Here is a 24388-nt window from a genome sequence, read left to right as displayed (position 1 = left end):
GGCAGTGGTTGAAGTGGGGAAACCAACAAGGTGTTCAACAAGGTTAGTTTACTGCGCTGTGGAAAGTTTCGTGTGAATGAATGAATGAGCCATTGTGTCAGTGTTGAAATTAAATGTTTCTGCAATTTGAAAGCTATGCCTCATAAAGAATGATGACAATGTGGTCCAATATTATACCATTATTTCAATCTACCAGTGACAGCTGTGTTACTAAACGCATACAGATGAAACAAACCGACTATTGTTATTATTAGAGGCAAGTCAAATGAGCGTCACGCAGTCTCTGCAGGAAAAGTCAGGCTGCTAAATCGAGCAATGACTAATCGCTCATCTGCTGCTATTCCTCGGCCCAACTGAGAGGAGCAAACTCCTGCATGACTGCTTTTGTACGCCATTAAAATGAACAGCTTTTGTATTTTCCCGGCACTTACCTGAACATAAACGTCAGGCAGGATTCGCGTCTGTTGTTTTTCAGCGGCAGCTATGAACGGAAGAAAAATACGCTTGTCTGTTAAGTAGCTTGCTAGCTAGCCGTAGCTAAATGCTAATGTGGTGCTAACGGCTAACAATTTGTCTGTTATTTGTTATTGAGGCGTTGTCGCAGTTTGTTAACGTAACCTTTTAAGATATCCGTTTACGTAAGAAATTATGTGTTGCAGCTACTGTTTGCGTAGTCGGGGGGACAGATGTCTCTGATAGATACGTGTATATGTAGTAGTGAGTGTTGACACTACACAGTGTAGCTTGCCACCTGGTACTGTTTGCTACCTGTGTTCAACAGCTAGCCACGTAAACTGCTCCTGCTTGGTGTTGACGTAGCAGGAGCAGCTAGCTGTCCTCCTGTCAAGCTCACATTGTCCATTTGTATATGAATTAGGAGCACCAAGTCCTCGACAGTCTCTGTGATAAACCAAGACATCCTGAAGACCGAACTGCACCTAGGACATGAACTATTGTGACTCAAAATGCTATAGCTGGACTTGAACGTGTTGCTAGTCCTGTTGCATTGAGCGGATGATGAAGCGGGTCATCTGGCTGATATCAGGAATAAACAGAAGAATGATGAAGCTACTTTTTGCCCTCGCTTTGATCGCCTACATTGCCTGTAAGTACACATGAATGTACATCACCTGATAAACTGTCATCATTCCTGTGACTTTATTTATTTACAACTGTAAAGTGAGTTTAATGTGTGATGAGCATGCACCCCTCCATGTACCCGGAGACAGCTCATCGTCCTGCAGAAGTGTTGAGGCTCAACATGCTACAGTAAATACAGTTATATTTTTGTTTTTAGTTCATCCACCTGAGATGTACCTAATTCTCAATGGATCTAATGTTCATTAAGGAGAGAGGGAAGGTTTAATGTGATGAAGTGGTAGATTTATTTTAAATGTACATCTACCAGAAAGTTAAAGCAACTTAAAATGAATCAATGTTGCTATTGTTTAGGTAATTTATTTAGAAATAATACCAAGTTTTTTTTACTGGCTTCACAAATATGGGGATTGGCTGTTTTTATAGATTGAATTTTGTTTTGTTTTGGTGGTTTGCCACAAAAACAATGACTTCAAGAAGTCAGTTTTGGCTCTGGGAAGTTTTTTGAAGGACTATTTTCTCACATTAAAAGACTAATCAACAATGAAAGTAATTGTTAGTTGCAGCTCTGTTGGTGTTACATGAAGTAAAATGAGTTTTAACAATTCTAACGACACACCATAATTACAGTGAAAGGTAATGCAGCAAACTCTATCTTTTCCAAAAGTATCAAGTATAGGTGCAAACTGTCAAACAATGACCTTTTACACTTTTTGATTGGCTTGTATTGGCAGAAATGTTATTTTGTGCTTTGCTGAACACTTGTTTTGAGGGTGTTGTGATGCTTAATGAACAGTGTGGACAACCCATGATGTCATCGTTTGGGCCTATCAGGCGAACAACGTTTTCACTGTAACTTTTACCATCGATTTATATTTATGAAACTAGTTTTATTGACTAAATATGTCAGCAATGGCAGATGGCAGGTAAATGTGTATATATATGATATCACTGCCCCATATGGTGCACGGGTAGATCTGATTATAATTACATTTGTGTTTTCCATTAAATGAAGGTGTTGCTTGGATGTATTCTTTTCTTCTTCTTTATTAACCGCTTTGAATTATGTTCTTATCTTTTCCATTTGCTCGCCAGTCCGTAATATAACCTCAAGCCTGGTTCACACAACACGATATGTATGCGTCCATGTTTAGTGTGAAGATTTAATTGAATGAACTTGGAAAGTTGGAGGAAATAATTAAGAAACACTCAGATCTGAGAGACAGGATATTAACTGGTTGTATTTTTAAACCAATCCATTTTCTAAAAGTCAGATTGTTCATGGATCTGCAAGAACATTTAAATTATTTACAACTCGTCAGACAGGAGCCGAGAGAAAAGAAGATCACCGATGGAGGTTCCTCTTCCGGCTCGTCTGCTCGTATGCTAATGTGACGAAACATGCACTTTATTCATGATGCATATTTATGACACGTTTTCTCTTCCTCTCTTTCAGCCGTCTGGGGAACATATACAAACATGAGGTACGGTAATGAATTTCTTTATTAACTGCTTTTAAGTGAAATGTTTCTCATGCTGCCTTTTTATAACTAAAACATTTTACGCCGTGCCAAATTAAAGGAGTTCTGTAATAGAGCCGTATGTAAATATTACATTCAGCCATTCTACACTACACTTGATGAGTGTGTGTGTGTGGTGCTTAAAGATTATTCTTCGTCATGACAAATCCTTTTCACCGAGCAAAATCATAAATTCATAAAATATGAATTATTAAAATGTAATTTTACATTTAATGACCGAATACATTATTACATAATTTTAAAGATGGACTGAACCCATGTTATCTGTATTATTGGCAGATGCACTGCTTTATGCTTTAAAGGAACATGATTTTATTATAATTTATATATATATATATATATATATATATATATATATATATATTAAAAAAAAATATATATATATATATATATATTATATATTATATATTATATTATATATATATATATTATATATATATATATATATATATATATATATATATATATATATAATTATATATATATATATAATATTATATAATATATATATATATAATATTATATATATATATATATATATATAATATTATAATTATAGTAATGAATGACCATGACTTTACAGGTATTTAATTTTCTTTTTTCCACCAACAGTAAACAGAAAGTGACAAATGTGATATAAAGTTGTATGCGATGAAGGATTTCACGGACGCATCTCATTGTTGTTGGACGTGTTGGGGGTCTTATGTTGCTAAAACAACAGCATGCTTTAAGTCGAGAGCAATTCTGCACTGGCTTTGAGATGATTGCTGCCTTCGTCTGATCCCATCTTTCCTTGTCTTTGACTTTCTCTCATCTCAGATCAATACAAGAACACGGAGAAATGAAGATTGAGCAGAGAATTGATGAAGTGAGTTTCTGCTACGGGTGTAAGGAGCTCCGCTTTATGTCATCAGCTAGCATTTCTCTCTTGTAAATACATCTTAGTGAGTGTTTTTGATATACGTTCGTTCCCAACCTCTACATGCTTCAGCCTAACTTAAGCCTGAATCTTTGTGTGGCTTTAATGTTTCCATCACATCTTTTTATACTTTCAATCTTCACTGATTCCAACTGTTTGCAAACCTCACATGACCTTTGAGTAGCGGTTCTGTGCTATATTAACAAACCAATAAGAGTGTTGTCTATGCTGAGTGGACGAGTTGTTTCACGCGGCTCGGGAGACTTATTATGCAACGTGAGTTATAACTAGCGGCGACGAGGTGATTGTGCCAAAAAAAGACCTCGACGTCAGTGGCGTGTGAACGGTCTGTGGCCGTGTCAGATGTTTCCCACGCCAAAGTTATCTGTAAACCTTGTGGAGGAGATACCTGTGTAGTGTCTGTGATGCAATATTGTGTTTTAAAGGTGCAAAAGGAAAATCGTGATTAAATAGATTGCGATATTGACGTGAACATAACCTCCCCCTTAGGTTAACGTGCTGATGTGTTAACATGGCCTTCACTGCACTATCAATTCAATCTTAGCGACGCCTTGACTCGTGCTCTCCCCTCACGTATCTCTTCCTTCTCAACTCCCTTTAGGCGGTGGCTCCTCTCAGAGAGAAGATTCGTGACCTGGAACAAAGGTGTGTATCCCCTTTTTTTTTATGTAAAAATATGTACACGCATGCACCCGCTCCGTTAAGAAGAAGAAAGTGTTGCAGAACTATTGTGGACACTGAATTAGAATTTCTTTTCACTGTCAATCTACGCACGCTTTTGCTCCGTGAAAGGAATTGAATGGGATATTTATTAGAAATGAGACTGAGATATGCATGTTTTATTTATTCCTTTTAAATGTTTTCCCTAAAACAATCTCCTGTATATGCAGAGCTAAGCTAGAACACTCAGAGAGAGTGCACCATCTGAATAGCATTAAAAGAGCCTTCAAACGTGCAGCAGAGCTGTTTTTCGACCAGTTTGACGTCCATTGACAAACAGCCAGCTGTGCTGATTTGCATAGTTTTCCTCACCAGGGACCAGATAATGGGGATTGTCGGATCAGAAGTCTCTGCCTTTATGCTAACAGGCTTTCCATGAATGACGGCATTACCGTATTGAGTCCATTGCAGATACCCTTTCATGCAATTAACATTTTTTTTTAATTTCCTTTTCAAGGACGTTACCGTCCAAGAGCTGACGAGACAAACCAATGGAGAGGGGGAGGGGGGGGGTTACTGTGGGAACATATGTTGTGCTGGCGTTTCCATTCAACACGTGGTGTTACCATACGAACACATGCAAACTCATGATCTTGCATCAGCACAAGCTGTACTCCAACACATAGATATATTTGAAGGGTTGAAGGGTGGTGAGTGGTGCGGCTTCCAAACAGAACACCAGATGGTTGTGAGTTCAATACCAGAGCTGCCACCAGCGTACCCCTGAACAAGGCTCTTAACCCTGAGCTGCTCCAGGAGGACTGTCCCTGTAGTTAGTTCACTGTAAGTCGCTCTGAATAAGAGCGTCTGCTATATGAAATGTATGAGAATGAGCATGAGAAATGTGGCAACATCTCTAAATCATCAATCAATCCAAATCTATAATGTCATTTTACGACTGTAGATAAAACATGATTTATAATGATATAATAAGTAACACGTAGATAAAAGGGTTGTATATTAAAAATCCCTCACAGATTGCCAACATTGTATTTAAATGTGTATCGTAATGTTAAATAAAGGTACAATAACACACTGTATTGCTTCAGTGCCCGCTCACAGGAGAGCAGTTCACTGAGAGCTGTTAGACAGACATTGAAAGGCGAATGAAAGGTCAAGACTGGATTTACTTTGAGCTAATAGATATTGTTCTTTGTCTTTTCGCTCTAGTTTTTCTCAGAAATACCCACCTGTGAAGTTCCTGTCGGAAAAGGATCGGAAGAGAATTTTGGTGAGAAACAAACACAATTGCAAACAACATTCACATTTAGATTCAACTTTATTTTCAACGAAATGTGTAATGTACACGTGTAATACAGGTGTATAAATATGAACACACTATAATAAATAATATGAATAGAGTCAGAATAACTATTACACTGAGTATATATGTATATATGTGTGTCTATATATATATATATTTATTTATTTATATTTATTTATTTTTATATAAATGTAGAGATATATCTCTATATATATAAATGTAGAGATATATCTCTATATATATATATATATATATATATATCTCTATATATATATATCTCTCTATATATATATATATCTCTATATATATCTCTATATATATCTCTATATATATATATATATATATATATATCTCTATATATATATATATCTCTCTCTATATATATATATATATATATATATATATATATATATATATATATATATATATATCTCTCTCTCTATATATATATATATATATATATATATATATATATATATATATATATATATATATATATATCTCTCTATATATATATATATATATATATATATATATATCTCTATATATATATATATCTCTATATATCTCTATATATATATATATATATATATCTCTATATATATCTCTATATATATATATATATATATCTCTATATATATATCTCTATATATATCTCTATATATATATATATATATATATATATATATATATATATATATATATCTATATATATATCTCTATATATATATCTCTATATATATATATCTCTATATATATATCTCTATATATATATATCTCTATATATATCTCTATATATATCTCTATATATATATATATATATATATCTCTATATATATATCTCTATATATATATATATCTCTATATATATATCTATATATATATATCTATATATATATCTCTATATATATATATCTCTATATATATCTCTATATATATATATCTCTATATATATATCTCTATATATATATATCTCTATATATATCTCTATATATATATATATATATATATATATATATATATAGAGATATATAGAGATATATATATATCTCTATATATATATATATATATATATATATATATATATATATATATATCTCTATATATATATATCTCTATATATATATCTCTATATATCTCTATATATATATATATATATATATATATATATCTCTATATATATATATATATATATATATATAGAGATATATATATCTCTATATATATATATCTCTATATATATATCTCTATATATATATATCTCTATATATATAGAGATATATATATATATATATATATCTCTATATATATATCTCTATATATATATATCTCTATATATCTCTATATATATATATATCTCTATATATCTCTATATATATATCTCTATATATCTCTATATATATATATCTCTATATATATATATATATATATATATATCTCTATATATATATCTCTATATATATATATATCTCTATATATATATCTATATATATATATCTATATATATATCTCTATATATATATCTCTATATATATATATATATCTCTATATATATATCTCTATATATATATATCTCTATATATATCTCTATATATATATATATATATATATATATATATATATATATATATATATATATAGAGATATATATAGAGATATATAGAGATATATATATATCTCTATATATATATATATATATATATATATATATATATATATATATAGAGATATATATATATCTCTATATATATATATATATATATATATATATATATATATATATATATCTCTATATATATATCTCTATATATCTCTATATATATATATATATATATATATATATATCTCTATATATATATATATATATATATATATATATCTCTATATATATATCTCTATATATATATATCTCTATATATATATCTCTATATATATATATCTCTATATATATATATCTCTATATATATAGAGATATATATATATATATATATATCTCTATATATATATATCTCTATATATATCTCTATATATATATCTCTATATATATCTCTATATATATCTCTATATATATATATATATATATATATATCTCTATATATATATATATATATATATATATATATATATATATATATATATATATCTCTATATATATATATATATATATATATATATATATATATATATCTCTATATATATATCTCTATATATATATATCTCTATATATATATATATATATATATATATATATATCTCTATATATAGAGAGATATATATATATATATATATATATATATATATATATATATATATATATATATATATATATATATATATATATATAGTAATACGTTTTTAACCACAGCAGAAGAAGCTCAGGTGTAAATGATCAAACTAATAATGGCTGAATTACAATTAGCGGTCACACAAGTCATTGTAGCGCTGGAAACACACCAGGCACCATGTTCCTGGTGTGTTTCAGGTGGGAAGAAATTCTCTGTAACACAGACACATTGTCACGGGAGTCCCAGCACTCTGCTTGCTGATTGGCTGTGGGTTCCTGTTCTCAACTTTTAGTTTGGCTAATTGCGTGTCAGCGCACCGCACTTCACTAAATCTCCTTCACTGACGGTCACACACGTGCATTCTTCCACTAGATCACCGGTGGGGCTGGTTTTGTGGGTTCCCACCTGACTGACAAGCTGATGATGGACGGCCACGAGTTGACTGTGGTGGACAACTTCTTCACAGGAAGGAAAAGAAACGTGGAGCACTGGATCGGACACGAGAACTTCGAGCTCATCAACCATGATGTGGTGGAGCCTCTCTATATCGAGGGTGAGCGAGGGGATGAGTCTGTTTTCTCTTAATGTCGGGATCCAACGCTCACAACTCATTTTCATAAGTGTTTACTATAGTGACAAAAGAATCACTCTGTATTTCCTGCCCTCACAAGGAGTCAAGTAGACTTGACGCGAGCTGTTAGAAGATAGAAGATATACATTTATCTTTGAACATGGAATGAAAACCCTACGATCCTGTTTCAGCTTTTCAGGAAGGACGTTGAGAAAGGAAGTCAAACAGACGTGAGCTGGGAGCTTTGGCTTTCCATTAAAAATTCAATTTAAATTAATTTATCCGGCACATAAAACATTTAGGCTTTTTTTTCCAGCTCTTTTTCAAAAAAGAACATTCACCAATGTTCATGTGTGTCCCTGTGAGCCGCCCACAAAATGACCATTACAAGTAGAGGCTCAACAACAGGCTGTGCAGTACAAGAGCGTGCAGAGTGTAGAGTAGTTTTCTGTTGCGAGATCGTTCAGAGTCTAATTCAGTAAAATTGCTGTCACTGCGGAGGGGACTCATTCATTCATCTGCTGTTGACAGAGAGCGCTGAAGTGACATCCAAAGTGCTGCATTTTTTTCATGCTGGAGAGGCTGCCCAGAACAAAATATCATTAGAAACCAGCAGGAAAGCTACTTGTGATAATAAAAACAAGAGAGCTGCACATGAGCTGTAACATGGCAGAAAACAAATCTTGCAACAATACAGACATAGCCTAAACTCAGCCACCTGCAGGAGGAGGCGGTTCAGGATTCTTTTTCAGCTCTAGACAATCTTTGCGTTCGTCTGCTGAAGCGTGTTCGAGCAAACTGCAAACATTCACACTGTGATGGAAACTGACCTCCTTCGTATCTCTGTATAAAACCTCGCTGTGGTCAAAACTGACAGGAGGAAGTCGGGAAGACAGTTAGAAATATAGAAATGGACACACGTTTATCTCTCGGTTAGAGACTCTGCTTTGATGCTGTTTCCATTTCTCTGGTTATCTTCCCTTCTCCCATTATCCCACCTCGCATACGATTTCTAGGTGGGGGGGCTCACAATTACCCGTGGACCCCTGAGCGTCACACCGAATCGACGCCTTTTGATGTTTGTTTGTTTGTTTGCTTTTAGACCAAATGCCAAAAGCCACCTGCTGCGCTCTGTAAGGCTCGGACACGACAGGTGGATTTCATTCTTTGAAATGCTGAAAGAACAATGTGTGAAGTGCAAAAGCAAGCAGGCACGACTGAGACGGATAGCGACTGCTCAGGCTGCTCTGAATATCTATCGTAATGCGATGACGTCTTTGTGTAGGTGGCAGTATGTACACTTGAGCTGTCTGCTCGCAGGCTTCGCTGTTGTCTACTGTAGCAAGACATTGGATGATCCATTAAGATAATATAACGCACGGTACTAGTGGTGCGCAGATCTGATACGATACATTACCCAGACGTACGTGATTCACATCCAATGTAGTGCCAATGTTGTTGCACAGAGCAGCAGATTACGTGTTACACCAGAAGACTTTCATAAATCCATGTCTTTAGTGAACGCCACAGCTTTATATTCTTTGTGTCCCTTTGTTGGTCAAATAGAGTCCCTCCCTATAGTGTCGTAAATTCTTCCAGTTTCCAGTGCAATACGATGTTATTGTGCAAATGTTAAAGCTGCTGGAAGATGAGTGGAAGGAGTCTCGCCGAAAGCACGACTGTCACCAGCGGTACATCATTGCATTGGATAGATAACAGTTTTAAAATAACTACTCACACTGGGAGACCTGCTGCTGCTGACAGTGCATGACAATGTGACGTTAAGGGTCTCTGTGTTTCAGGGAGGAAACGAAGTATTCCAATGAAAGAAATACTGAGAGAGAGAGAGAGAGAGAGAGAAAATGGAACGAGCTGTGAAAGTGAAAATGCTTTGAGCTATGAATCAATAGGTCAAAGCATCAACAGCTGGCTGAGTTCACATTGAGAGGAGAAGAAATAAATGAAATGCTTGAGAAAATTGAACGTTGATATAGAGTGCTTGAAGGACAGAGACATGCATCGTAAAGCCCATATTGTCAAACCCAAGTCATGTACATATGATTGTTTTTATCAGTCAGACATTTTAATTCACTAAATAACTATAATGGAGCAAATGAGTGCGTCACCTTGTGTACCAGGAGAAAAAGATGTCATTTTCATCAAAGTATGAATATGATTTGCTTCCCTCACTTGTGGACATTGCAACAGAACATGTCTGCGTATCAGTAAAAGCATTAAAGGTGAGAGGGTTGATGTGTCTCCTCTCCTCTGCACAGTGGACCAGATCTACCACCTGGCGTCTCCGGCCTCTCCTCCCAACTACATGTACAATCCCATCAAAACGCTGAAGACCAACACCATCGGCACTCTGAACATGCTCGGTGAGTACGTGAAGCGCGCTCGACTTCTTCTGGAGCAAAAAGGGCAAAACAAACCACAACAATATTCTCATTAAAGTTTCAACTTTTATCCAAGACACAACACTTTAGTAGACTTTTATACATCAGTTGTGTTTTTTATTTTGTCTGGACGCTCTGAGGAAGCAGAACTCCCAGATGTATTAAATGATTAAATTGAGCAGATAAAGTATTATCAAAGCACTGTATGAATATTAACGTGAACTCTTCAGACTCTAGTTCTGTCTGTGTCCAAAGGGAACAAAGGGACTGAAGCACACTAATTGATTTGCAGCCGATATTTGTGTTTCAGGGAATCAATCAGTGTGTAGAAGTGCGTTCTCCTGGAGCTCAGAGGCTCCTGGTGCAGCTGCAGAATCCAGTTTCAACTTCACTGTGTTGTTTGTCTCTAAGGTTTGGCCAAACGTGTCGGCGCCAGACTTCTCCTGGCTTCCACTTCTGAGGTTTATGGAGGTAAGGAAGATGCCCCCCCTCTTCGCTCATCTCTTAAATATTCGATACTCGACGGTTGTGTAGTTGCTGCAACATGCTGCAGCATTTAGGACAATAACTTCCTCTCTATACTCGCGCTCGTCTGAAACATGTGCACCAAGCGATCACTGACAGTCGTTGTCTTTATCCTGGAAACCAGTTCTAGTACGAAGGGTTCGTCTGCGTGCTCTAATCAGTCGAGTGTAAAAACACAGATGAAGTTTCTGCATGCAGTGAATACGTGGGTGTGGGTGTGTGTGTGTGTGTGTGTGTGTGTGAATCTGTAAGATGTAAAGCAGGTTATTCGAGATGCCCCGAGCTTTTAAAATGTGTCTGAAATAGTTTCTTAAATGTTTGTGTTCCAGATCCGGAGGTACACCCGCAAAATGAAGAGTACTGGGGACACGTGAATCCAATCGGTCCTCGCGCCTGCTACGATGAGGGGAAACGGGTAGCAGAGACCATGTGTTACGCCTACATGAAGCAGGTATCGTTACGGTTCAGTGTTCATTGGTTACAGAGAGGTGATCATTCTTTTTCTTTGATTGACGGTCACATTCGTTCCTGTGTGACTTTCATCAGTAAAAGGCTTTGGAGCAACTCCAAAATAAAATACAATAATAAAATAATAATATATAAATAATAAAATAATCCATCCATCCATCGTCTACCGCTTATCCGGGATCGGGTCGCGGGGGCAGCAGCTCCAGTAAGGAACCCCAATCTTCCCTTCTCCGGGCCGCATCCTCCAGCTCCGACTGGGGGATCCTGAGGCGTTCCCAGGCCAGTGAGGAGATCTAATCTCTCCACCGAGTCCTGGGTCTTCCCCGGGGTCTCCTCCCAGCTGGACGTGCCTGGAACACCTCCCTAGGGAGGCGCCCAGGTAGCATCCTTACTAGATGCCCGAACCACCTCAACTGGCTCTTTTCAACGTAAAGGAGCAGCGGCTCTACTCCGAGTCTCTCACGGATGGCTGAGCTTCTCACCCTATCTCTAAGGGAGACGCCAGCCACCCGTCTGAGAAAACCCATTTCGGCCGCTTGTACCCGTGATCTTGTTCTTTCGGTCATGACCCAGCCTTTATGACCATAGGTGAGGGTAGGAACGAAGATCGACCGGTATATTGAGAGCTTTGCCTTCTGGCTCAGCTCTCTTTTCGTCACAACGGTGCGGTAAAGTGACTGTAATACCGCCCCCGCTGCTCTGATTCTCCGGCCAATCTCTCGCTCCATCGTCCCCTCACTCGCGAACAAGACCCCGAGGTACTTGAACTCCTTCACTTGGGGTAATGGCTCATTCCCTACCCGGAGTAGGCAATCCACCGGTTTCCTGCTGAGAGCCATGGCCTCAGATTTAGAGGTGCTGATCCTCATCCCAACCGCTGCACACTTGGCTGCGAACCGATCCAGTGACTGTTGAAGGTCACAGACCGATGATGCCATAAGGACCACATCATCTGCAAAGAGCAGCGATGAGATCCTCAGGTCACCGAACTGCAACCCCTCTCCTCCATGACTACGCCTCGATATACGATCCATGAAAATCACGAACAGGATTGGTGATAAAGCGCAGCCCTGGCGGAGGCCAACATTCACTGGAAACATGTCCGACTTACTACCGAGTATCCGGACACAACTCTCGCTTTGGGCGTACAGGGATTGGATGGCCCTCAAAAGTGACCCCCTCATCCCATACTCCTGCAGCACCTCCCACAGTATCACCCGGGGGACCCGGTCATACGCCTTCTCCAGATCCACAAAACACATGTAGACCGGATGGGTGTACTCCCAGGCCCCCTCCAGGATCCTTGCAAGAGTAAAGAGTTGGTCTGTTGTTCCACGACCAGGACGGAATCCGCATTGTTCCTCTTCAATCAGAGGTTCGACTACCGGCCGAACCCTCCTTTCCAGTACCTTGGAGTAGACTTTACCAGGGAGGCTGAGAAGTGTGATACCCCTGTAGTTGGCACACACTCTCTGGTCCCCCTTTTTAAATAGGGGAACCACCACCCCGGTCTGCCAACCCCTAGGCACTGTCCCAGACTTCCACGCAATGTTGACGAGGCGTGTCAACCAAGACAGCCCCTCAACACCCAAAGCCTTCAGAATTTCTGGACGGATCTCATCAACCCCTGCGGCTTTGCCACTGTGGAGTTGTTTGACTACCTCAGTGACTTCCATCAGGGAAATTGACGATGATCCCCCATCAGCTTCCAGCTCTGCCTCTACCATAGAGGGTGTGTTAGTCGGATTCAGGAGTTCCTCAAAGTGCTCCTTCCAGCGGCCGATAACCTTCTCAGTTGAAGTCATTAGGGTCCCACCCTTGCTGTACACAGCTTGGATGGTTCTTCGCTTCCCCCTCCTGAGGTGCCGGATGGTTTTCCAGAAGCACCTTGGTGCCGACCGAAAGTCCTTCTCCATAGCTTCTCCGAACTTCTCCCACACCCGCTGCTTTGCCTCTGACACGGCAGAAGCTGCCGCCCTTCTAGTCCTTCGATACCCTGCAACTGTTTCCAGAGTCCTCCCGGATAACATAACCCGGAAGGACTCCTTCTTCAGTCGGACGGCTTCCCTGACCACCGGGGTCCACCACGGTGTTCGAGGGTTACCGCCCCTTGAGGCACCTAAGACCTTGAGACCACAGCTCATCACTGCAGCTTCAGCAATAGAGGTTTTGAACATCGCCCACTCAGGTTCAATGCCCCCAATCTCCACAGGGATGGCTGAAAAGCTCCACCGGAGGTGTGAGTTGAAGATCCCCAGGACAGGGGCTTCCTCCAGACGTTCCCAGTTCACCCGCACTACCCGTTTGGGTTTACCAGGTCTGTCCAGAGTCTTCCCCCACCCCTTGATCCAACTCCCCACCAGATGGTGATCAGTCGACAGCTCCGCCCCTCTCTTCACCCGTGTCCAAAACATGCGGCCTCAGATCAGATGATACGATTACAAAATCGATCATTTGACCTTTGGCCTAGGGTACTCTGGTACCACGTGCACTTATGAGCATCCTTATGTTCGAACATGGTGTTTGTTATGGCCATATCATGACTAGCACAGAAGTCCAACAACAAACGACCGTTCGGGTTTAGATCAGGGAGGCCCTTCCTCCCAATCACGCCTCCCCAGGTGTCTCCATCGTTTCCCGCGTGTGCGTTGAAGTCTCCCAGCAAGACTACGGAGTCCCCAATTGGAGCCCCCTGCAGGGCTCCATTCAGGGTCTTCAAGAAGGCCGAATACTCCGAACTGCGGTTTGGGGCATAGGCTTAACAACAGTCAGAGTTTTCCCCCTCATAACCCGAAGGCGTAGGGAGGCGAGCCAGCCTCTGCTGCCCGGGTCTGGTCCGTCGAGGTCCCTGACCATCACTGCCACCTGTGTGACAGCGCACCCGGCCACCAGGCGCTCGCTGTCGGGCCCTCCCTCTGGGCCTGGCTCCAGACGGGGGCCCCGGGCTTCCTCCAGGCAGGGTCTCTCCTTTCCTTTCCCTTTCTTTCATGAAGTCGTTTTTGAACCATTCTTAGTCTGGCGCCTCGCCTGAGACCAATTTGCCTTGGGAGACCCTACCAGGAGCACTAGGGTCCAGACAACACAGCTCTCAGGTTCATAGGGACACACAAACCTCTCCACCACGATAAGGTGATGGTTCCCAAATAATAATAAATAATAATAATATAAATAAATAATAATAATAATAAAATAATTATAAATAATAATATATAAATAAATAATAATAATAAAACCATACATAATATATAAATAATAATATATAAATAAATAAATAATAATAAAAAACAAAAAAACAATTATAATAATAATATATAAATAAATAATAATTTTTAAAAAATCAAAATGGTAAAATAATAGAAAAATGTCATTGTGTATTTATAGGATTTATTGAATATAAAATAATACATCCCAAGTGCACAAAATTATTTAAGATGGAATTATTTGACTTTATAATCGTCTCAATAAAATGTGGTTATTTCAGTACAGATACGTTGATGAATCTTTCGTTCATTCTCGAGGTCCGTGTTTCCTTAAACATCCCGATTGGATGACGTTGACACTTTATGATCGTTTCCTCCTACGGTGACTTGATTGACGGCAGCCTTTGATAATCAGATATGATTGACTTCTCTTGCCTTTCCCTCCAGGCAGGTGATATTTATGTATCTGCCTCGTCTCCTGCTCCTCCTCAGCTGCTCATTTTTTTTTTTCACACTTACCGGGAGAATTCTTGGAAATTGACACCTTTTTAATATCCAGATGTCAGTCATTTGTGCGCAGGGACGAGAATATCACTCGTTACATCTATTTGCCCAGTCATGTAATCGAAATTCATTAACATTTAAAAACTGAGTGTAGGTTATACAGCGTGAAAATAATGTTTTACTTGCTCCTTAGACAGAAGGCAAACTTATAAAGATAGAAACTGTGACTTCTCATTGCCAGTTAATACGATTTAAAAAAAAAAAAAAAAAATACAAGGAAGTGGTGGAAGTAGCGTAATATGACCATTTGTAATTAAACGCACTAAAGCGACTTTATGTATTTCGTGCTCGGTGATAATATCATCCTCTTGCTAGCTATAATAAATAAAGATAAGATGTGTCCACATCATTATACAGCTCAGCTCCAGCACGTCCAACAAGCCTCATGTGTCTCAGGGACATGAACAGGCTGCACATATTTTCTCATTAGATTTCCAGCGAGGCCACTCGAGCATCTCGACCTGCCGTTCATAACTTCAGTCTGCAGCAGGTGAACAGATCGCCAGGCAATCTGCTCTGCAAAGGTGTTAAATAATATAATTACACTTTTCTTTTCTTTTTAAAGGGTTGCTGTGCCTCAACAGGGAGACGTGAGGCTTCACTCTTTCTGTTTTCTGATTCATTGTTTAGGGTTTACAATTAGTTTTGGCGTTTGATAGCATTTGCTGCATTTAGTCAGAAGTCTATTATTCCAACATGGTTGCGTCCTGAAACAAAGAAATAACCTTGCAACAGCGTTCATGCACTCGCACACATACGACCTCACACACATGGGATCTCATTGCCCATGTTACTACTGGGGACTGAACTGCCGCCACCAAAGGGTGCAAACATACTTTCTGACTCCACTCTGATGTGTGATGTGCAGTAATGTATGTGTAGATGCACGCAGGTTGAGATTTGAATGAATATTAGGATGTGTTACGTGCCGGAGAGAGATCATTAGATGAGAACTACAGGCTTTAAATGGAAAACAACAACCTGTGGAGGAAACTAATAGGATTATAGTTTCTGGAAAAAGTAAATTCATTCAAACCTTTTAGCTATTTCTTCTTCTTATTAATCCGTGTTGACCTGCTGAATGAAGTGCATGGACTGTGATGTGTTTCAACACTGAAACAACCCGTTCGGGCATGTGTGTAAGTTTGCATGTACACACACACCTTCCAAGACCCCCTCACGGTGTCCTTGTTCTTCACCGTGCTGAATATATTTGTGAGTTTGTGACAATCAAATTACATGTTGCAGTTTCTACAGAACAATCTCCTTAATGTTCATGTTTTTATTCATGTTATACGACCTAAAATGAATTCTCATCATATCTGAAGTAGCACATATTGATGCTTTCGTCTTCTTTCTGTGCGAGTATGAAGTTATCGGCCTCATTCTTTGTTGGAGAGCCGAGTGTGATACGCTCCTCGTACTCAGACTCAATAATATTTGTATAACCTTTAACTATATTATTATATATATTAATAACTTGGGTCTTAGGTGAGGGAGCATGTGTGTCCAGCGACTAGATGTTTTGTTATTGTGGTTATGTAAATGTTGCGAGCGGATGTGTGAACAGTTTGAAAATGCACATTCATGTTTACATATTATTTCAAAGGCAGTCAATACACTATATAAACTACAACAGTGCAGGACAATAAGCAATCCAAATAAAGATGCACATTAAAAGCATGGAAGAACAAAGTGAATAACTGAGTCGCACACTTTCTGCTCTCTTTGCTCGCAGGAAGGAGTGGAGGTGAGGGTGGCGAGAATCTTCAACACGTTCGGCTCCAGAATGCACATGAATGATGGACGTGTTGTCAGCAACTTCATCCTGCAGGCTCTGCAGGGAGAACCTCTCACTGTACGCACGTTAAGATTTCTGCTCATTAGTTACGAGCTTCGGGCTCGTTTGTTTCCCCGGTGCGATGACTCACGCGCTGAATTAGCCTCAGTGCGGCGACCATCGAGTGCTGTTGTAAGCGTCTTAAATTATATAACGGATCGAAAAGACACTTTTGTGATCTGGATGCAGGTCTGTTTAGTATTATGAGTTATATTAAATACTTTAAATATGGTGAAATGGCAAGTTTACAATTTGTTTTTAGATTTGGGTAAAAGTAAAAAGCCCTTTTGGAGTACTAATAATTTAAACATGCCAAAAGTAGCACCTTGAGATTTTAGCCATGAAAGGCGCTTTACAAATACAATTTATTATTAATAATAATAATTAATAATGAAGTAGACTTGTGTTGTTTATCGAATGGTAACACATATTTATATCTTTCAGTACGTGTGTTATGCAGAAATGATAATCATCTTTCTGTGGTTGTTCCAGGTTTATGGTACAGGCTCCCAAACGAGAGCCTTTCAGTATGTAAGGTAAGATCGCTAAATGAATTACTATTTATTAATGCATCATTCTCCTCTTCAATCTGCACGGGAAGTACTTGTCACAGAGAATCTCTCACCAGTTACTATAACAATACATTTATCACATAGTGTGTGTGTGTGTGTGTGTGTGTGTGTGTGTGTGTGTGTGTGTGATAATGATGTTATTTTTGAAAAAGAGAGATTAAAGACGGGGAGCATTTGAAGCTCTCCTATCTCTTCGCAGCATTCACCCGCCGCCCTGTGTGACAGTTAAATGCCAAGGTCTTCCAGTGAACTGAAGTTACTTGTTTGTTAATGTTAATACTAATTAATGTAAATCCTCCCACAGTCATACCTGCTGTGTCTCTAATTCTAATAATGAAGTTCGGAAGCATTGTGTTAAACAATGTTCATGACGTCTCTGTAAGTCGACCACAATGGAGACGGAATTGATTAGCGACGCGACGTTGACGCCAGATGATGGTCGAGGGACCGAAACTTTGTGTCGCTAATAAATGTGATTTGCAAGTATCACGATTCCCTTTTCTCTCGACTCGGGACTTTTCCTCCTACAAGAAACTGAAGGTGCGCATCGGCCTTCACAGTTTCGATGAACAAGTTTATTCAAAAGAATAAATAAGTGGCTGTAATATGATATATAAATAATATGCTGCCACATATTACAGGAAAGGCTAAGGGTGCCATTTAAAAATAATTATAATAATAATATCAGAAATCCTTTATTAGCCCCACAACGGGGACATTTTATAATAATTAACTGACTTGAGACACGGAACATTAGTTTTGTCGTCTTTTAAAGTCAAACAACGAATGAGAATTTGGTTCAAACTCAATACGTTCGTTATTTAATCAGCTAGCTGCTGTTGTTTAATGTATGTATTTCATCATTTACAGACAAAAACGTATATGTATATAATCAAACTAAAGCATATTCACCTTAATAAGTCAAAATCAATTATGAAGTTAATTGAGAATGTGATGACTGTATTCTGAAGAGCCTGCAGCTTTAAGTGCAGTCACATGGACTTTGTGTTATAGCTGATACGACACCTTAATTGTGAGTTCAGACTAAGTAATACTTGCATAAGAAAACCTAATACATCTGTTTGCTGCAGATATTAAGGGAGACGAGCGAGAGACGTGCACAGCTGAGAGATAAAGCTGAGGAAATACAATTCTTATTTTTCCTTTCGATTACTGATTAAATACAATTCTTTACTTGAGTCACATGTTCAGCTTTAGCTCAGACGGATCTGAAATGATCGTAATCTCAGTCTCTCATAGCGAACATGAAAACTTATTTATTTAGATGAGGAGAGTTTATTGGAGATGAGACATCTGGTAACTCTACACATGGTGGGAAGTAAATATCATTTTAATCTCTGTTTGTATTCTATACATTAATTAATGCAAATTTGACATTTGGGAGAAAGTTGTGTGTGTTTCTGGGGTGTGTGTGTGTGTGTGTGTCTGTTTCTGGGGTGTGTGTGTGTCTGTTTCTGGGGTGTGTGTGTCTGCTTCTGGGGTGTGTGTGTGTCTGTTTCTGGTGTGTGTCTGCTTCTGGGGTGTGTGTGTGTTTGTTTCTGGGGTGTGTGTGTCTGCTTCTGGGGTGTGTGTGTGTCTGTTTCTGGGGTGTGTGTCTCTGTGTCTGTTTCTGGGGTGTCTGTTTGTTTCTGGGGTGTGTGTGTGTGTTTCTGGGATGTGTGTGTCTGTTTCGTGTGTGTGGATTGTGTTGTAGTTTGGTTCTGGTTTGTAACGCTGACTGGATGAAGTTCTAAACACACACGACCTTCAGAGTCTTTGTTGTGCACGATGTGCTGAAGGACTTGAGATAAAGAACCGGTGACATTACTGCTCCAGAACTTAGTCGGGTCCATCACCACGTCAACATTTCTGTTTTTATTGGGTTTGTTTTAATTTAAATGTCTTGTATTTGCTGGCTAGATACTTTGTTCCATATATTATGTTTTAATTGTAAAGTGTATTGGGAGCGTGCTGCCTGGTGATTCTGCACTTTAAATGAATCAGAGTGTGATTGAAGAGCCCGTGTGGAGCTGACTCACCTGGCCTTGGAGCGATTTGTTCCACACTACTGATGTGCTGAATAAAAGAATGAATATTTATAGTGTGGGTCAAGGTCAGCTGAGAAATTATATGAAATGTATTATTTGACACTTGAACATACATAATGTTCTTATAATTGAATTCCTGCATGGAAAATGCAAAGCCCCCCCCCCTTACCCCCTCTGCTTCTGTGTGTGACTCATTCTCCAGTGATCTGGTGAACGGCCTGGTGCTGCTGATGAACAGTAACATCAGCAGTCCAGTCAATCTGGTGAGTTCACACATTTAAAATAGAACATTTAATGCTGCACAGGCGGACGCATTCACCGCTCTCATGTTGACACTGTGTGTTCGCAGGGGAACCCCGAGGAACACACCATATTGGAGTTCGCTCGCCTCATAAAAAGTCTCGTCGGTAAGTCAACCAAAGTCGTTTTCATTCTGTGTGCGTCAATGAAAACTCTTGAGTCTTGCAATCACAGTCCCGGTACAGTTAATCCCGGTTTATCCCTTAGTGTCCTTCTCCCACTTCCTGTTTGCTCCGTCAGTCTTTCTTAAGGTGCAGTTTGTCATAGAAACTGATCTGTTGCTCAGTGTAGGATTGAACCCCCTAACTGTTGTAGAGCAGGATGTCTCACATATTATGCTGTAAGTTTTCACTGAACATGTCTTTGACTTGTGTAGCTGCACTAAAAGAAAAATCTATTTACTATAAATAATCTCCACCGACAACAGAAACATGAAGTTTCCCCATCGCAGCTGCGGGGATGTAATGTAGATTCTCCATATCCAGGACGTTAAGTTACCTTTTTTGAGGAGGTGCCTCTCCAGTCGTCCCAGCTGCACCTACGCATGAAGCGGCCTCAACACACAAGGGCCTCGACTCATCTCTCCTACAAAACTGTTTGTTACATGCAGCAGTGAGACAAAGTTTAACAACATGTCCTTCTTCTCTCTGCACACTTTTACCTGTCCATGAACACACACACACACACACACACACACACACACACACACACACACACACACACACACACACACACACACACACACACACACAGTGAGCCGAAGTCAGGTCCAGTTCCTTCCCGAGGCCCAGGACGACCCACAGAGGAGAAGACCTGACATTCGGAAAGCCAAGATGCTGCTCGGCTGGGAGCCGGTGGTACGTGTGACGCACACACACACACACACACACACACATTACACATCGTTCAGCTGTGTTTGGATCTGACGGGGGCGGGGGCAAATTCAAATACAAAAGAAAGTTTGTGTAGCGTTAAAAGTTAAAATGCAACAAAATACAATGGAAGCAGATTTAGTGAATAAACGACGAGGTGAGCGACTTAAATTTGATGTAACCCTTCGTCACATTGTAATGGGATGTAAACCTGGCTAATGTACAGCAGCCACACGTAGTGTCATCTTGTTAGTGTGTTTGAAGGACAGTATCTTGATGGTGTGTGTGTGTGTGTTGTGTCTCGTGTGGGCAGGTGCCCCTGGAGGAAGGCTTGAACAAAACGATCCAGTACTTCAGCAGGGAACTCGAGCACCAGGCCAACAACCAGTACATCCCCAAACCTAAAGCTGCCCGCATGAAGAAGGGAAGGCCCCGACACACCTGAGGTGTCCCACCACACAGAAGGATGTAAAGACTCCTCAGAGGACCCTTGAAGAGCAACTCTCTGAAACACACCTGTTGAGTAGAGCACTCTGGGGATTTGGTGTCTCTTTTTCCTTTGAGAAGCGGAGACGACCTTCTCTTTAGGAAGCGTTGTGTTGCCCTGCGTCGGAGCTGCACTGTGGGGGGGGGGGGGGCTTTCCAGACGGACGGCTTGCGTGTTGGATGGACAAGCTTGAAGAAAGCCGACCTTGTTTTTGTGAATTTGTGCTTTTTTTGCTATTTAAATTGCATTTCGTGAGTATCGTGCAAACAGCTCTCACGCCGTGCATCAGTGCTTTATGTTTATTTGATCAGCTTCATGGTCTTTTGTCTGCAGTCGGACTACCTGACTTTGTTTTTTTCCACTGGATGCTTTTATCCTCTTATCCGTGGCTGTTCTCGCCGAGCGCTGCGGGACAATCATCTAGAAAACTGTATCATTACGTCTTTATCAACATCATTGTGCTCTGCTTTGTGAACTCTTGTCAGGGTGTGCTTTATCATTTCCGATGAAGATGCTATTTTAATAAAATATTTCCAATATTTTGCGTATGATATACTTAGGGAAAGCGATATTTGTGTGTGTGTGTGTGTGTGTGTGTGTATATTTCAACAATTGATGTTAAATTAAAGTGACACAGCAGGAGACTTGGACAGCACAAAGCCACATCTTTATTCACATCAGTGATCAGAAAGGAGCCAGACATCCGATTTTAAACTGTATTTCGTACATCGCTCTATGACTAACGTGTGGGGAGAAGGAGAGCGGGTTATACTGTAGAAAGGAAGAAGCCAGAGCAGCTGGAGTGTAATTAGATATTGACAGCTGCCTGCAGGTGTAAGAGCAACACACTGTCAGTTAATAGTTGTCATAGTTGACGTCCGCTCCGTGTCTGTAAGAACTCTGGTCACGCGGGCCGATGGGGGCGTTTTCATCATATTGGTGCTGACGCCCTTGGTCCCTGGAGCGAGCTTGGTCCATCCAGTACGACAGGTCAGCCTCCAGCCGCTGCCAAGGAGAAAACACAACACGGACAAGACTCGTTAGCGAAGCTCAGTCTCAACAAGTCTGGAGCTAATAGACACAGAGGCGGCTGGTAAGGGAGCCGCTGACACTGTCAGCACGCACAACTGTGGCAAATAGATATGTAAGATGTATGAATGGGAAACCTTGAAAATGCCGACGCTTTCACAGCGTTGGCCTTTTAAAGAGGGAACCAGCCAATTGCACATGCATGTACAAAGTGCTGTGAACGTGGGCTGTGAGAATTACTGCTGCAACTAAAAGGAAAATGCTGTCAGAAATGTCAGAGGGGGTCATTATGTGCATTCTGCTCCCTCTGTGATCCTGGGCGACATTCCTTCCTGTGTCTGGTGAATTCTGGTGAAGTCACTGGCCTGAAAGAAACTAGCTCTATAGGTATGGTTTTATATATATATATATATATATATATATATACATATATACATATATACATATATATATACATATGTATATATGTATATATGTACATATGTATATATGTATATATGTATATATATATATATATATATATATATATATAGATATATATATATATATATATATATATACATATGTGTATATGTATATATACATATATATATATATATATACATATGTGTATATGTATATATACATATATATATATACATATGTATATGTATATATACATATATACATATATATATATATATATACATATGTATATATGTATATGTATATATACATATACATATGTATATATGTATATATATATATGTATATGTATATATACATATACATATGTATATATGTATATATACATATATACATATATACATATGTGATAATATATGTATATTGTGTATAATATATATATATATATAGATATATACATAGTATATATATGGTTTGCTATATTGTATATGTAGTATATATAGAGATATATAATACATAATATATATATAGATATATATACATAAACATATAATATATGTATATGTATATGTATATATATAGATCTATATAATAATTATGTATAGTATATACATAGACAGTATATTATATAGTATATAGTATATACAGATATACATTGATATATACATATATACTCTATGTCTAACATATAACATTTGTATTATATTAACATCATGATTACTCTATATATAATAGTATATAGACGTACTCATGTATCCTATTATAATCTATACATCATGTATCGTTATATCAGTTATATCAATATACTATATACATAGTAGTATATATATCCCTCAAATCTTACGTGTGATACATTGTATATGCTATACTGGTCAATATGATGATATAGATGACCATAGGTCATATATATAAAGTAGTGTACTATGTTATATATACTATATAATCTGTCTATATATCACCCATATAAATCACATAATTACAATACATAGCTGTTATATAATATATGTCAAATATGTCATATATACTATATGTTACAGATATATATATATCTAATATATCTTATCTATCATATGTTATATGTTCCCTATTAATTATACATATGTATATATTTAACATAGACATATTACCTATACCTATGTATATATATATATGTAAATATGTATATTACCATAAAAAATATACATCTATACCATGTATATATTATCTATACATATACCATATAACAATGTATATATATATATGTATATATGTATATACATC

The 24388-nt window shown here is 38.3% G+C and overlaps 2 protein-coding genes across 4 annotated transcripts in view; one reads left to right on the top strand and one right to left on the bottom strand.

The window, feature by feature from the left end:
• Positions 1–22233, top strand: uxs1 (UDP-glucuronate decarboxylase 1). 3 transcript variants are annotated; one of them, XM_029458699.1, is made up of 16 exons: positions 1–42; positions 878–1105; positions 2555–2582; positions 3459–3507; positions 4181–4224; positions 5470–5530; positions 8221–8401; positions 10696–10800; positions 11230–11289; positions 11673–11794; positions 17314–17433; positions 17908–17951; positions 20238–20298; positions 20385–20442; positions 21089–21192; positions 21521–22233. In XM_029458699.1, exons 2-16 carry the CDS (start codon positions 1015–1017, stop codon positions 21650–21652), a joined length of 1260 nt encoding a protein of 419 aa, XP_029314559.1. In that variant the 5' UTR covers positions 1–42; positions 878–1014; the 3' UTR covers positions 21653–22233. The 3 variants fall into 3 exon arrangements, with proteins under 3 accessions (XP_029314559.1, XP_029314558.1, XP_029314560.1); XM_029458700.1 differs by lacking the exon at positions 1–42 and adding an exon at positions 363–386; XM_029458698.1 differs by lacking the exon at positions 1–42 and having other exon boundaries at positions 271–1105.
• A 109-nt stretch (positions 22234–22342) lies between these two features.
• Positions 22343–24388, bottom strand: part of ecrg4a (ECRG4 augurin precursor a) — a 4141-nt gene continuing 2095 nt past the window's right edge. The window contains exon 3 of the mRNA XM_029458701.1: positions 22343–22699. Within this exon, the coding sequence (XP_029314561.1) occupies positions 22550–22699 (150 nt within the window). The 3' untranslated portion in view covers positions 22343–22549. The remainder of the gene's footprint in view (positions 22700–24388) is intronic.

The sequence above is a fragment of the Cottoperca gobio genome, chromosome 21 (assembly GCF_900634415.1).
Source record: "Cottoperca gobio chromosome 21, fCotGob3.1, whole genome shotgun sequence".
Lineage (NCBI taxonomy): Eukaryota > Metazoa > Chordata > Actinopteri > Perciformes > Bovichtidae > Cottoperca > Cottoperca gobio.
This window is presented reverse-complemented; position numbering and strand designations above follow the sequence as displayed.